This window comes from Salmo salar, chromosome 12, assembly GCF_965601325.2.
Source record: "Salmo salar chromosome 12, fSalSal1, whole genome shotgun sequence".
NCBI lineage: Eukaryota > Metazoa > Chordata > Actinopteri > Salmoniformes > Salmonidae > Salmo > Salmo salar.
In genome coordinates, this window is record NC_138302.1 from 102,582,659 (window position 1) to 102,599,162 (window position 16,504).

The following is a 16,504-nucleotide window of genomic DNA, read 5'->3' on the forward strand; positions in this document are numbered from 1 at the left end:
TGAAATGCAGTGGAAATGTTTTTTGGGGGATTCAGTTCATTTGAATGGCAAAGAGGGACTTTGCAATTCATCTGATCACTCTTCATAACATTCTGGAGTATATGGAAATTGCCATCATACAAATTGAAGCAGCAGAATTTGTGAAAATTAATATTTGTGTCATTCTCAAAGCTTTTGGCCACGATTGTACTATATACTGCACTAGCCGGGCCCTGGTCAAAAGTAGTATACTATTTACTGCACTAACCGGGCCCTGGTCAAAAGTAGTATACTATATACTGCACTAGCTGGACCCTGTTCAAAAGTAGTATACTATATACTGCACTAGCCGGGCCCTGGTCAAAAGTAGTATACTATATATTGCACTAGCCGGGCCCTGGTCAAAAGTAGTATACTATATACTGCACTAGCTGGGTCCTGGTCAAAAGTAGTATACTATATACTGCACTAGCCGGGTCCTGGTCAAAAGTAGTATACTATATACTGTACTAGACGGGAATTAACACCTCCAACTCTTTTAGGGGTCCATAAATAGTTGGATATCGGACAGTTACTTTCCTAATGTAATGATAATAATAAGCAATTTCACACTCTTAGACAGGGTTATTTTAAAGTAGATGTATTTATTTACCAATAAATATAATCCCAATATAAAAAAACATGCTCTTTAAACAGAACAGATAAATAAAACATGTAAAATGAGGATAAACAAATCCACCTTCCCTTATATGGGGGATTGGAAATGATGCAGACAATTACATTGATAAAAGCAACAATCAATCTGCAATATTAAAGCTGTTATAAAATGATGTAATAATAAATACTAAACATCCACTTCCCTTCACGCAGTAATACACCTTTTATCAAATGATTAAACATCTATTATAAACATTGTTCACAGTATATTGTATTGTACACAGCACACAGTCTCTAACCTTCACCCCTTTATCTATCTATCTATCTATCTATCTATCTATCTATCTATCTATCTATCTATCTATCTATCTATCTATCTATCTATCTATCTATCTATCTATCTATCTATCTATCTATCTATCTATCTATCTATCTATCTATCTATCTATCTATCTATCTATCTATCTATCTATCTATCTATCTATCTATCTATCTATCTATCTATCTATCTATCTATCTATCTATCTATCTATCTATCTATCTATCCTTCATTATTATTTAACCCTTATTTTACCAGGTAAGTTGACTGAGAACATTACACATACGCAAAGTCAATCAAACCCAAAGAATATTTATAATTGGTTCAATCTTGCGTCATTATTGAAAATCCCCGGTCGGTCCTGTTTAGTGAATTAGCTTCATTACTCAATGAGTATCTCCGACTCTGAAATGGTAACATCCAGTCTTCTTTATCCCTGCTCTTCGTCTTCTCGGTTTACAGTACATTGTGCTTCATCCTCCTCAGGAAATTCTGTAGTTTGAGCCTCAGGCCACAATGCCTTGATGGAGACCTGGAGGACAGGAGAGTAGGGGGAAAGAAACAGAGTAGGCAGAGAGAGAAAGAGAGAGAGAGAGAGAGAGAGAGAGAGAGAGAGAGAGAGAGAGAGAGAGAAAGAGAGAGAGAGAAAGAGAGAGAGAGAGAGAGAGAGAGAGAGAGAGAGAGAGAGAATTACAGTTTAGTAATTGAACAGACTTCTGAACCTAAAAAGGAAGCTGTACAAGCTGCATAATACAATCATAATACGATCAAAGTAAAGAAACTGTCACCTAAAGTAAAACCATCACAGTACAACAATACAACTGATGAAGAGAGAAATCAAGACCAATAGATGTAGTGATACAGAAAGGGAGAGAGCAAAGAGAGAGAAAGGGAGAGATACGAGAGAGAGACAGAGAGAACAAGAGAGATACAGAGAGAGAGAGAGAGAGAGAGAGAGAGAACAAGAGATACGAGAGAAACAGCGAGAGAGAGAAAGAAAAAAAGCAGAGCGCTGCAAAGTGGAGAGTGATATCAGAGAGTGATAGCAGAGAGTGATAGCAGAGAGTGATTGCAGAGAGTGATAGCAGAGAGTGATAGCAGAGAGTGATAGCAGAGAGTGATAGCAGAGATTGATATCAGAGAGTGATAGCAGAGAGTGATAGCAGAGAGTGATAGCAGAGAGTGATAGCAGAGAGTGATAGCAGAGAGTGATATCAGAGAGTGATATCAGAGAGTGATATCAGAGAGTGATAGCAGAGAGTGATAGCAGAGAGTGATAGCAGAGAGTGATATCAGAGAGTGATAGCAGAGAGTGATATCAGAGAGTGATAGCAGAGAGTGATAGCAGAGAGTGATATCAGAGAGTGATAGCAGAGAGTGATAGCAGAGAGTGATAGCAGAGAGAGATATCAGAGAGTGATAGCAGAGAGAGATCGCAAAAGAGACAGAACAAAATGAGAGGAAGAACAGAGAGCAGAGGAAGATTTCTCCAGGTTTCTAAATCAGTCTATCAATCCATCCACCTTTGCCTGGGGTACTCACCATGTGTACGGTGTAGTGGTCTGTGTCTGTCTGTTAGCTTCCTTCCACTGTTCTTCCTCTTCCTCCTCCTCCTCTTCCTGTTGTGTGTCTAGTATCTGGTCCCAGATCTCAGTGTTAACCCACAGCGACCCCGGCAGGGTGAGGCTGGGCTCGGTGCAGGTGATCCAACGGCACAGTGGGCAGCAGACTGTCAGTAGGCCGCTCTGGTGCCTGGACATCGCCTGCAAGCACAGCCCACAGACTGTGTGCTTACAGTGGAGCATCCGAGGGATCTTCTCCCTACGAGAGTAGGATTGGAGGCAGACGCAGCACTCCATGTCCTCACTCATCAGACCCATGGCTGGATGGCTGGGGTGTGGATGGATGGATGGATGGATGGATATACGGCTGGAGCACGGAGGAACTCTAGACAGAGTCAGTGTCTGGGCAGGAAGACGTGGGGTTTAAACGCTGGTCTGAGGTCAGTGTTCCCCTTGTGGTTTATTAAGGTCCTGGTTTGGATTTGATGAGGATGAGCTGATCCTAAATCTGTGCTTTGGAGCGTAGGTCAGGAATCTGCAAAAGACATTAAGATGTTAAAATAAATTAAATTAGACTCAGTGACTTCATCACTGGCACTATGTTAACATATATAATGTAATAACATATCTTAAATCAACAGGCTGTCATGTTTTTCTGAAAAGACATGAAGAAAAAATATCTTTAAAATTATCACACACATTTATAACATCCATAGTTATCAGATATAGATAAACCTTTTCACTTTTATCATTATCAATGAGAGGCAATATTTTACTTACAGGTTCTGGAAGATTGTCAGCACAGCGACCAACTATCTAACGACAAAACTTTGTGTGTGAGAGAGAAGAGTGTGTGCTCTTATTTTAAGATTTGAGGGAGGAAACAAAATGCAGTTATTTTCCCAGAAAGGGCGGTTTCTCACCTCCTCTACTCTCAGGTGAGGCAGGAAAGTTCCATGGAAAGAGTTAAACACTTCCAGGTCACTTCTATACCATAGTAGGTCACGTCAGGAGAATTGCCAGGGCCGTGTATTGACATTTTGAGGGGGAGCATTTGTAGAACACTTTCTGTGGACTTGTAGAACCCTCTCTGTGGACTTGAAGAACCCTCTCTGTGGACTTGTAGAACCCTCTCTGTGTACTTGTAGAACCCTCTCTGTGGACTTGAAGAACCCTCTCTGTGGACTTGAAGAACCCTCTCTGTGGACTTGTAGAACCCTCTCTGTGGACTTGTAGAACCCTCTCTGTGGACTTGTAGAACCCTCTCTGTGGACTTGAAGAACCCTCTCTGTGGACTTGAAGAACCCTCTCTGTGGACTTGTAGAACCCTCTCTGTGGACTTGTAGAACCCTCTCTGTGGACTTGTAGAACCCTCTCTGTGGACTTGTAGAACCCTCTCTGTGGACTTGTAGAACCCTCTCTGTGGACTTGTAGAACCCTCTCTGTGTACGTGCCTGGTTATTGTAGTGTTTATGTACAGAATCAGTTCAATGGAAGCAGTTTCTCTTCTAGATAATAGTCACAGTTCAGTGGAAGAAGTTGTTGATCTTCTCCTATGACCCTTTAATGACTCACTTATCTTACAGTATATGGTATACCTGTATATTGTGGATGACGTTTATTATAGTTTATATGGATCCCAGGACTCCATGGAAATGTCAGGTGTTAATGAGTGAGTGGGCTGTCCAGTTGTTTTACCATAAAAATCTGATGAATTGATGGATGAATGAAACCCAAATCAGGAGAGTTTCAGGCTGCTGTGTTGTTATTGTTTTAAAGTCACGTGTTTCTACTAAAATCAGGTCACATGTTCAGTGGAAACCTTGTAAACAACCACTCTAAACGGTCAAATAGAAAACAGTCTCCCTGCTGAAACTTGTAAATAAACAGGCTTGACTTGTAATTGACAAATGATGACGGCTCTTCTTTAGGTTCACCTGGAAATTCCAGGTGATTCACGCCTGTCTATTCACAATGTCAGCTAAGTGCCAACCACTAACGCATAACAGACACAAACAAACAAATGTATTCCATGGACAAAACATACAATTTCACGTCGCATATTTAAGCATGGAATGTGTGTGTATCTCACTAATGAATTCCTATCATTAAAGGGCCAGAACAAGAGACTGAAAGAGCTTTGTCAAAGTCTTCTGCTAGCTTCTAATTGTTATTTTTCTGCTTTCTGAAGTAATGACTAAGCTGCACACTAAAACAACGTGAGCTAAATGACAGTAAATGATGAGTAATTCTGCTAGCCAGGGACGGTAACCAGCTCTACCATCAGCCCTGTTTTGTAACACAGGGACTTTGTCCCAAATGGAACCATATTCCCTATATAGTGCACTACTTTAAAGGCAAAGGCTCTGGTCAAAAGTAGTGCACTACATATGGAACAGGGTAGCATTTGGGACACAGCCAGGGACAATAGAGCTGCCTACTTCTCTGACAGACACCTCAAGGCTACAATTATCAAGAAAGGTTAAGAACAATAAACCAAAAAGGAGCCATAAAATATACATATCAAACACAAAGTTTATATATATACATATAGACTGTTGTCTCCTCATTATGGTCTATATAGACTGTTGTCTCCTCATTAGGGTCTATATAGACTGTTGTCCGCTCATTAGGGTCTATATAGACTGTTGTCCGCTCATTAGGGTCTATATAGACTGTTGTCTCCTCATTAGGGTCTATATAGACTGTTGTCTCCTCATTGGGGTCTATATAGACTGTTGTCCGCTCATTAGGGTCTATATAGACTGTTGTCTCCTCATTATGGTCTATATAGACTGTTGTCTCCTCATTGGGGTCTATATAGACTGTTGTCCGCTCATTAGGGTCTATATAGACTGTTTTCTCCTCATTAGGGTCTATATAGACTGTTGTCTCCTCATTAGGGTCTATATAGACTGTTGTCTCCTCATTAGGGTCTATATAGACTGTTGTCTCCTCATTAGGGTCAAAATAGACCATTACTCTCCTCATTAGGGTCTATATAGACTGTTGTCTCCTCATTAGTGTCTATATAGACTGTTTTCTCCTCATTAGGGTCTATATAGACTGTTGTCTCCTCATTAGGGTCAAAATAGACCATTACTTCCTCATTAAGGTCTATACAGACTGTTGTCCGCTCATTAGGGTCTATATAGACTGTTGTCTCCTCATTAGGGTCAAAATAGACCATTACTTCCTCATTAAGGTCTATATAGACTGTTGTCTCCTCATTAGGGTCTATATAGACTGTTGTCTCCTCATTAGGGTCTATGTAGACTGTTGTCTCCTCATTAGGGTCTATATAGACTGTTTTCTCCTCATTAGGGTCAAAATAGACTGTTGCGTTGTTGCTACACTAGTCAGCTAAGTCCATTGGAGATTTAAACATATTGGTCTCTAAATCCGTGTCTCAGCACAGTTAGGGAGACTCACGGAGCCGGCCTGAACTGCTTGGCTCATGGGTTGACTGACAACAAACACTACCCAAGACGCATCAACTCATATCGTCATCTGTCTGAAATGGCATGCTATTCCCTGTACAGTATTCTCTACTAGCCGGACCCTAGTCAAAAGTAGTATACTATATACTGTACTAGTCAGGCCCTGGTCAAAAGTAGTATACTATATACCGTACTAGCCGGTCCCTGGTCAAAAGTAGTATACTATATACTGTACTAGCTGGGCCCTGGTCAAAAGTAGTATACTATATACTGCACTAGCCGGTCCCTGGTCAAAAGTAGTATACAGTCGTGGCCAAAAGTTTTGAGAAAGACACAAATATTAATTTCTACAAAGTTTGCTGCTTCAGTGTTTTTAGATATTTTTGTCAGATGTTACTATGGAATGCTGAAGTATAATTACAAGCATTTCATAAGTGTCAAAGGCTTTTACTGACAATTACATGAAGTTGATGCAAAGAGTCAATATTTACAGTGTTGACCCTTCTTTTTCAAGACCTCTGCAATCCGCCCTGGCATGCTGTGAATTAACTTCTGGGCCACATCCTGACTGATGGCAGCCCATTCTTGCATAATCAATGCTTGGAGTTTGTCAGAGTTTGCGGGTTTTTGTTTGTCCACCTGCCTCTTGAGGATTGACCACAAATTCTCAATGGGATTAAGGTCTGGGGAGTTTCCTGGCCATGGACCCAAAATATCGATGTTTTGTTCCCGAGCCACTTAGTTATCACTTTTGCCTTATGGCTAGGTGCTCCATCATGCTGGAAAAGGCATTGTTCGTCACCAAACTGTTCCTGGATGGTTGGCAGAAGTTGCTCTCGGAGGATGTGTTGGTACTGTCATGACGTTGCCCTCTTTGGGTTTTCTATGCACCATTCCCCTACCTCTGTCTCCCACACCCAGGCTGCTGTGGTCAGAAGAGGTCGTAAATTCCTATGAGAAGATCCTGTCTCATGGCCCCAGTATAGAGAGAGAGTGATTTTTCATAGACCAAACAAAGGAATTCTTCTACCTCACAGAACTTGACAACCAAACAATATTCAGGTTCTGGAGAATGTATAAAAGATCGGAGAAGAATCCAGCAACGGACTGGTCCGTTTGGTGCAATTTTGTAAAACTCATGAGAGACAATACGGCCACATTACCATAATCATGTTTATAGAAGTCTCAGGTATGAGTTTTACATCTAAATGGTTGTATAAAATGAATGAATAAGGATGGAACTGTTTGTGAAATTGTGTAATGTGATTTTGGACTGTTTAATGAAGGAAACTCCAATTCCCTTTGGAGTCTTAACTAAATTCGAGGACCGCCCATGAGCACAGTTATGGTCTGGCGTCATGGGACAGGCCCTTCTCTGCTCTTCCGAATAAAACCCCCACCTTGGTTTTCTATCCCCAGACCGAGCTTACCTCAATTACGAGATGGCTAAAGGTTGGAGACCAGCTTACCTCGATAACGAGAGGGCCAAGGTTTGACCATGCATTTCTCTGGCTGAACTTTTAACCATACCACGTGGTTAAACTCTTAGACTATCGATACCGACAGAATAAGGACAAGTCTTTGATATTAACCTGTTAGGGCTAGGGGGCAGCATTGACACGGCTGGATAAAAAACATACCCGATTTAATCTGGTTACCACTCCTACTCAGTAACTAGAATATGCATATACTTATTACATATGGATAGAAAACACCCTAAATTTTCTAAAACTGTTTGAATGGTGTCTGTGAGTATAACAGAACTCAAATGGCAGGTCAAAACCTGAGAGATTCCTTTACAGGAAGTGGCCTGTCTGACCATTTGTTGAACTTCTTTTCCATCTCTATCATTTACTAAGGATCTCTGCTCTAACGTGACACTTCCCACGTCGTCCATAGGCGCTCAGAGCCCGGGAAAAAACAGAATGTCGTCATTCCAGCCCCAGGCTGAAACACATTATCGCCTTTCTCAAGTGGCCGATCAAGAGACACTAGCTTATGCGCGTGACCCCGACCGCCCCCGCCTTTGGGATTTTTTCCTCTGTTTGCCGAAAAGGAGATTCCCTGTCGGAATATTATCGCTTTTCTACGAGAAAAATGTCGTAAAAATTGATTTTAAACAGCGGTTGACATGCTTCGAAGTACGGTAATGGAATACTTAGAATTTTATTGTCACGAATTGCGCCAAGCGCGTGACACTTCTTTACTATTTCGGATAGTGTCTGGAACGCACGAACAAAACGCCGCTATTCGGATATAACGATGGATTATTTTGGACCAAACCAACATTTGTTATTGAAGTAGCTGTCCTGGGTGTGTATTCTGACGAAGACAACAAAAGGTAATGACATTTTTATAATAGTAAATATGATTATGGTGAGTGCTAAACTTGCCGGGTGTCTAAATAGCGAGCCCGTGATGCCTGGGCTATGTACTTAGAATATTGCAAAATGTGCTTTCACCAAAAAGCTATTTTAAAATCGGACATATCGAGTGCATAGAGGAGGTCTGTATCTATAATTCTTAAAATAATTGTTATGCTTTTTGTGAACGTTTATCGTGAGTAATTTAGTAAAATGTTAGCAAATTCCCCGGAAGTTTGCGGGGGGTATGCTAGTTCTGAACGTCACATGCTAATGTAAAAAGCTGGTTTTTGATATAAATATGAACTTGATTGAACAAAACATGCATGTATTGTATAACATAATGTCCTAGGGTTGTCATCTGATGAAGATCATCAAAGGTGAGTGCTGCATTTAGCTGTCTTCTGGGTTTTATATGCTGGCTTGAAAAATGTGTGTCTGATTATTTCTGGCTTGGTACTCTGCTGACATAATCTAATGTTTTGCTTTCGTTGTAAAGCCTTTTTGAAATCGGACAGTGTGGTTAGATTAAAGAGAGTCTTATCTTTAAATGGCTGTAAAATAGTCATATGTTTGAGAAATTGAAGTAATAGGATTTTTAAGGTTTTGAAAATCGCGCCACAGGATAGGCTGTTACGTAGGTGGGACGAATTCGTCCCACCTAGCCTAGAGAGGTTAATTACTAGTCTGCAGCTAGGAATACGTTATCATTGAACGCGAAGACCGACAACCGCCGAAAACAGCTATTCTATAATGACATGAATGTATGTCACTCTGAACTATCCATTCTAACCACGACAGAGAGAGAGAGAGGGCAGACAGACTCTCCAACAGAAACAAACTTTTCAACAGAGATCCAGACGACACACTGAGCATAAATATATATATTGATTGCAGTTTTTCCCGAATGAGTGAGCGTTCATGTGCAAAGATTTAGCATTTCAATTGTTATAATTATCAACTCTGTAGTGCCTTCTCAGTTGACCCCCCTTTTGCCTAACAAGCCGCCATGCCGGTTTAGCCCACTAGGGCACATTCCTCTATCATTTCTTGTAACGATATCTACTGTTTGTTATGCATTTCTGTGAATTACTTAGTTAGTAAATAAATGATTTTAAGACAAATGATGTATGGATGACTCATAGTGAAGACTGGGTTCATGCAGATAACCAACAATTTACGATGTTTGGAATGAGACTGATGTGAGGTAACTAATTCGTCATTAATCAGAAGACTAATAGATCAGATATTATAATATCTGAAAGTTGTATTAGGAAAATTATAACTTTTTAATCTGAATATTTTCCTTGGTGTCCCTACCTCCTAGTTAATTACAGTTACACAATTAATCAGTTTAATCGAGGAATAATAATTACAGAGTTATTTGTGTGACGTCCTGACCAGTAAAGGGGTCATTTGTAATTATAGTATGGTCAGGGCGTGGCAGGGGGTGTTTGTTTTGTGTATTTTGGGGTATTTTGGTTCTAGGGGATTTTGGTTCTAGTTTTCTATTTCTATGTTTCTTTTTCTATGTGTGGCCAAGTATGGCTTCCAATCAGAGGCAGGTGTCTTTCGTTGTCTCTGATTGGAAGCCATACTTAGGCAGCCTGTTTTTCCTGTGTTTTTGTGGGTGGTTGTTTTTCATATAGTCGTAGTACCTTACGCAACTGTCGTTTTGTCGTTTGTTAGTATTTTTGTTTAAGTGTTCACTTTAATCAAAATAAAGAAAGAAGATGAGCACTATACCCACTGCGCCTTGGTCTGTCCCTTACGACGTATGTGACAATTTGATAAATATGTCTTCACTTTTATTGATGCCAAAGACACGACAGTACCATTCTTTATTCATGGTTGTGTTGTTAGACAAAATTGTGAGTGAGCCCACTCCCTTGGCTGAGAAGCTACCCCACACATGAATGGTCTCAGGATGCTTTACTGTTAGCATGACACAGGACTGATGGTAGCGCTCACCTTGTCTTCTCCGGACAAGCTTTTTTCCAGATGCCCCAAACAATCGGAAAGGGGATTCATCAGAGAAAATGACTTTACTCCAGTCCTCAGCAGTCCAATCCCTGTACCTTTTGCAGAATATCTGTCTGTCCCTGATGTTTTTCCTGGAGAGAAGTGGCTTCTTTGCTGCCCTTCTTGACACCAGGCCATCCTCCAAAAGTCTTCACCTCACTGTGCGTGCAGATTCACTCACACCTGCCTGCTGCCATTCCTGAGCAAGCGCTGTACTGGAGGTGCCCCGATCCCACAGCTGAATCAACTTTAGGAGACGGTCCGCACTTGCTGGACTTTCTTGGGCGCCTTGAAGCCTTCTTCACAACAATTGAACCGCTCTCCTTGAAGTTCTTGATGATCCAATAAATGGTTGATTTTGGTGCAATCTTGTTGGCAGCAATTTCCTTGCCTGTGAAGACTTTTTTGTGCAAAGCAATGATGACGACACGTGTTTCCTTGCAGGTAACCATGATTGACAGAGGAAGAACAATGATTCCAAGCACCACCCTCCTTTTGATGCTTCCAGTCTGTTATTCAAACTCAATCAGCATGACAGACCGATCTCCAGCATCGTCCTCGTGGCAGGGCTGAAATGCAGTGGAAATGTTTTTTGGGGGATTCAGTTCATTTGAATGGCAAAGAGGGACTTTGCAATTCATCTGATCACTCTTCATAACATTCTGGAGTATATGGAAATTGCCATCATACAAATTGAAGCAGCAGAATTTGTGAAAATTAATATTTGTGTCATTCTCAAAGCTTTTGGCCACGATTGTACTATATACTGCACTAGCCGGGCCCTGGTCAAAAGTAGTATACTATTTACTGCACTAACCGGGCCCTGGTCAAAAGTAGTATACTATATACTGCACTAGCTGGACCCTGTTCAAAAGTAGTATACTATATACTGCACTAGCCGGGCCCTGGTCAAAAGTAGTATACTATATATTGCACTAGCCGGGCCCTGGTCAAAAGTAGTATACTATATACTGCACTAGCTGGGTCCTGGTCAAAAGTAGTATACTATATACTGCACTAGCCGGGTCCTGGTCAAAAGTAGTATACTATATACTGTACTAGACGGGAATTAACACCTCCAACTCTTTTAGGGGTCCATAAATAGTTGGATATCGGACAGTTACTTTCCTAATGTAATGATAATAATAAGCAATTTCACACTCTTAGACAGGGTTATTTTAAAGTAGATGTATTTATTTACCAATAAATATAATCCCAATATAAAAAAACATGCTCTTTAAACAGAACAGATAAATAAAACATGTAAAATGAGGATAAACAAATCCACCTTCCCTTATATGGGGGATTGGAAATGATGCAGACAATTACATTGATAAAAGCAACAATCAATCTGCAATATTAAAGCTGTTATAAAATGATGTAATAATAAATACTAAACATCCACTTCCCTTCACGCAGTAATACACCTTTTATCAAATGATTAAACATCTATTATAAACATTGTTCACAGTATATTGTATTGTACACAGCACACAGTCTCTAACCTTCACCCCTTTATCTATCTATCTATCTATCTATCTATCTATCTATCTATCTATCTATCTATCTATCTATCTATCTATCTATCTATCTATCTATCTATCTATCTATCTATCTATCTATCTATCTATCTATCTATCTATCTATCTATCTATCTATCTATCTATCTATCTATCTATCTATCTATCTATCTATCTATCTATCTATCTATCTATCTATCTATCTATCTATCTATCTATCTATCTATCCTTCATTATTATTTAACCCTTATTTTACCAGGTAAGTTGACTGAGAACATTACACATACCCAAAGTCAATCAAACCCAAAGAATATTAATAATTTGTTCAATCTTGCGTCATTATTGAAAATCCCCGGTCGGTCCTGTTTAGTGAATTAGCTTCATTACTCAATGAGTATCTCCTACTCTGAAATGGTAACATCCAGTCTTCTTTATCTCTGCTCTTCGTCTTCTCGGTTTACAGTACATTGTGCTTCATCCTCCTCAGGAAATTCTGTAGTTTGAGCCTCAGGCCACAATGCCTTGATGGAGACCTGGAGGACAGGAGAGTAGGGGGAAAGAAACAGAGTAGGCAGAGAGAGAAGAGAGAGAGAGAGAGAGAGAGAGAGAGAGAGAGAGAGAGAGAGAGAGAGAGAGAGAGAGAGAATTACAGTTTAGTAATTGAACAGACTTCTGAACCTAAAAAGGAAGCTGTACAAGCTGCATAATACAATCATAATACGATCAAAGTAAAGAAACTGTCACCTAAAGTAAAACCATCACAGTACAACAATACAACTGATGAAGAGAGAAATCAAGACCAATAGATGTAGTGATACAGAAAGGGAGAGAGCAAAGAGAGAGAAAGGGAGAGATACGAGAGAGAGACAGAGAGAACAAGAGAGATACGAGAGAGAGAGAGAGAGAGCGAGAGAGAGAGAACAAGAGATACGAGAGAAACAGCGAGAGAGAGAAAGAAAAAAAGCAGAGCGCTGCAAAGTGGAGAGTGATATCAGAGAGTGATAGCAGAGAGTGATTGCAGAGAGTGATAGCAGAGAGTGATATCAGAGAGTGATAGCAGAGAGTGATAGCAGAGAGTGATATCAGAGAGTGATATCAGAGAGTGATAGCAGAGAGTGATAGCAGAGAGTGATAGCAGAGAGTGATAGCAGAGAGTGATATCAGAGAGTGATATCAGAGAGTGATATCAGAGAGTGATAGCAGAGAGTGATAGCAGAAGTGATAGCAGAGAGTGATATCAGAGAGTGATAGCAGAGAGTGATATCAGAGAGTGATAGCAGAGAGTGATAGCAGAGAGTGATATCAGAGAGTGATAGCAGAGAGTGATAGCAGAGAGTGATAGCAGAGAGAGATATCAGAGAGTGATAGCAGAGAGAGATCGCAAAAGAGACAGAACAAAATGAGAGGAAGAACAGAGAGCAGAGGAAGATTTCTCCAGGTTTCTAAATCAGTCTATCAATCCATCCACCTTTGCCTGGGGTACTCACCATGTGTACGGTGTAGTGGTCTGTGTCTGTCTGTTAGCTTCCTTCCACTGTTCTTCCTCTTCCTCCTCCTCCTCTTCCTGTTGTGTGTCTAGTATCTGGTCCCAGATCTCAGTGTTAACCCACAGCGACCCCGGCAGGGTGAGGCTGGGCTCGGTGCAGGTGATCCAACGGCACAGTGGGCAGCAGACTGTCAGTAGGCCGCTCTGGTGCCTGGACATCGCCTGCAAGCACAGCCCACAGACTGTGTGCTTACAGTGGAGCATCCGAGGGATCTTCTCCCTACGAGAGTAGGATTGGAGGCAGACGCAGCACTCCATGTCCTCACTCATCAGACCCATGGCTGGATGGCTGGGGTGTGGATGGATGGATGGATGGATGGATATACGGCTGGAGCACAGAGGAACTCTAGACAGAGAGTCAGTGTCTGGGCAGGAAGACGTGGGGTTTAAACGCTGGTCTGAGGTCAGTGTTCCCCTTGTGGTTTATTAAGGTCCTGGTTTGGATTTGATGAGGATGAGCTGATCCTAAATCTGTGCTTTGGAGCGTAGGTCAGGAATCTGCAAAAGACATTAAGATGTTAAAATAAATTAAATTAGACTCAGTGACTTCATCACTGGCACTATGTTAACATATATAATGTAATAACATATCTTAAATCAACAGGCTGTCATGTTTTTCTGAAAAGACATGAAGAAAAAATATCTTTAAAAATATCACACACATTTATAACATCCATAGTTATCAGATATAGATAAACCTTTTCACTTTTATCATTATCAATGAGAGGCAATATTTTACTTACAGGTTCTGGAAGATTGTCAGCACAGCGAACCAACTATCTAACGACAAAACTTTGTGTGTGAGAGAGAAGAGTGTGTGCTCTTATTTTAAGCCTTGAGGGAGGAAACAAAATGCAGTTATTTTCCCAGAAAGGGCGGTTTCTCACCTCCTCTACTCTCAGGTGAGGCAGGAAAGTTCCATGGAAAGAGTTAAACACTTCCAGGTCACTTCTATACCATAGTAGGTCACGTCAGGAGAATTGCCAGGGCCGTGTATTGACATTTTGAGGGGGAGCATTTGTAGAACACTTTCTGTGGACTTGTAGAACCCTCTCTGTGGACTTGAAGAACCCTCTCTGTGGACTTGTAGAACCCTCTCTGTGGACTTGTAGAACCCTCTCTGTGGACTTGTAGAACCATCTCTGTGTACGTGCCTGGTTATTGTAGTGTTTATGTACAGAATCAGTTCAATGGAAGCAGTTTCTCTTCTAGATAAGAGAAAATTGTTTTAAAGTCACGTGTTTCTAATAAAATCAAGTCACAAGTTCAGTGGAAACCTTGTAAACAACCACTCTAAACGGTCAATTAGAAATCAGTCTCCCTGTTGAAACTTGTAAATAAACAGGATTGATTTTGAATTGATCATTTACTACGGCTCTACTTTTTGTTCACCTGGAAATTCCACGTAGTAATACATGCCTGTCTGTTGACAATGTCTATGTGTCAACCACGCACGCACAACAGACACACAAACAAATACATTTATTCCATGAACAAAACATACAATTTCACGTCACATATTTAAGCATGGAATGTGGGTGTATCTCACTAATGAATTCCTATCATTAAAGGGCCAGAACAAGAGACTGAAAGAGCTTTGTCAAAGTCTTCTGCTAGCTTCTAATTGTTATTTTTCTGCTTTCTGAAGTAATGACTAAGCTGCACACTAAAACAACGTGAGCTAAATGACAGTAAATGATGAGTAATTCTGCTAGCCAGGGACGGTAACCAGCTCTACCATCAGCCCTGTTTCGTAACACAGGGACTTTGTCCCAAATGGAACCCTATTCCCTATATAGTGCACTACTTTAAAGGCAAAGGCTCTGGTCAAAAGTAGTGCACTACATATGGAACAGGGTAGCATTTGGGACACAGCCAGGGACAATAGAGCTGCCTACTTCTCTGACAGACACCTCAAGGCTACAATTATCAAGAAAGGTTAAGAACAATAAACCAAAAAGGAGCCATAAAATATACATATCAAACACAAAGTCTATATATATACATATAGACTGTTGTCTCCTCATTATGGTCTATATAGACTGTTGTCTCCTCATTAGGGTCTATATAGACTGTTGTCTCCTCATTAGGGTCTATATAGACTGTTGTCTCCTCATTAGGGTCTATATAGACTGTTGTCTCCTCATTAGGGTCTATATAGACTGTTGTCTCCTCATTAGGGTCTATATAGACTGTTGTCTCCTCATTAGGGTCTATATAGACTGTTGTCTCCTCATTAGGGTCTATATAGACTGTTGTCTCCTCATTAGGGTCTATATAGACTGTTGTCTCCTCATTAGGGTCTATATAGACTGTTGTCTCCTCATTAGGGTCTATATAGACTGTTGTCTCCTCATTAGGGTCTATATAGACTGTTGTCTCCTCATTATGGTCTATATAGACTGTTGTCTCCTCATTGGGGTCTATATAGACTGTTGTCCGCTCATTAGGGTCTATATAGACTGTTGTCTCCTCATTAGGGTCTATATAGACTGTTGTCTCCTCATTAGGGTCTATATAGACTGTTTTCTCCTCATTAGGGTCTATATAGACTGTTGTCTCCTCATTAGGGTCTATATAGACTGTTGTCTCCTCATTAGGGTCTATATAGACTGTTGTCTCCTCATTAGGGTCTATATAGACTGTTGTCTCGCTCATTAGGGTCTATATAGACTGTTGTCTCCTCATTAGGGTCTATATAGACTGTTTTCTCCTCATTAGGGTCAAAATAGACTGTTGCGTTGTTGCTATACTAGTCAGCTAAGTCCATTGGAGATTTAAACATATTGGTCTCTAAATCCGTGTCTCAGCACAGTTAGGGAGACTCACGGAGCCGGCCTGAACTGCTTGGCTCATGGGTTGACTGACAACAAACACTACCCAAGACGCATCAACTCATATCGTCATCTGTCTGAAATGGCATTCTATTCCCTGTACAGTATTCTCTACTAGCCGGACCCTAGTCAAAAGTAGTATACTATATACTGTACTAGTCAGGCCCTGGTCAAAAGTAGTATACTATATACCGTACTAGCCGGTCCCTGGTCAAAAGTAGTATACTATATACTGTACTAGCTGGGCCCTGGTCAAAAGTAG

The 16,504-nt window shown here is 40.7% G+C and overlaps 1 protein-coding gene across 1 annotated transcript; it reads right to left on the reverse strand.

Annotated features, from left to right (window-relative positions):
• Positions 1–603: 603 nt before the first annotated feature.
• On the reverse strand, positions 604–3,371 carry LOC123739207 (E3 ubiquitin-protein ligase RNF186-like). Its single transcript, XM_045713681.2, has 3 exons — positions 3,298–3,371; positions 2,498–3,052; positions 604–1,487 (listed from the first exon to the last, which is right to left on the reverse strand). Exons 2-3 carry the CDS (start codon positions 2,833–2,835, stop codon positions 1,412–1,414), a joined length of 414 nt encoding a protein of 137 aa, XP_045569637.1. The 5' UTR covers positions 2,836–3,052; positions 3,298–3,371; the 3' UTR covers positions 604–1,411.
• Between the last annotated feature and the right edge of the window lie 13,133 nt (positions 3,372–16,504).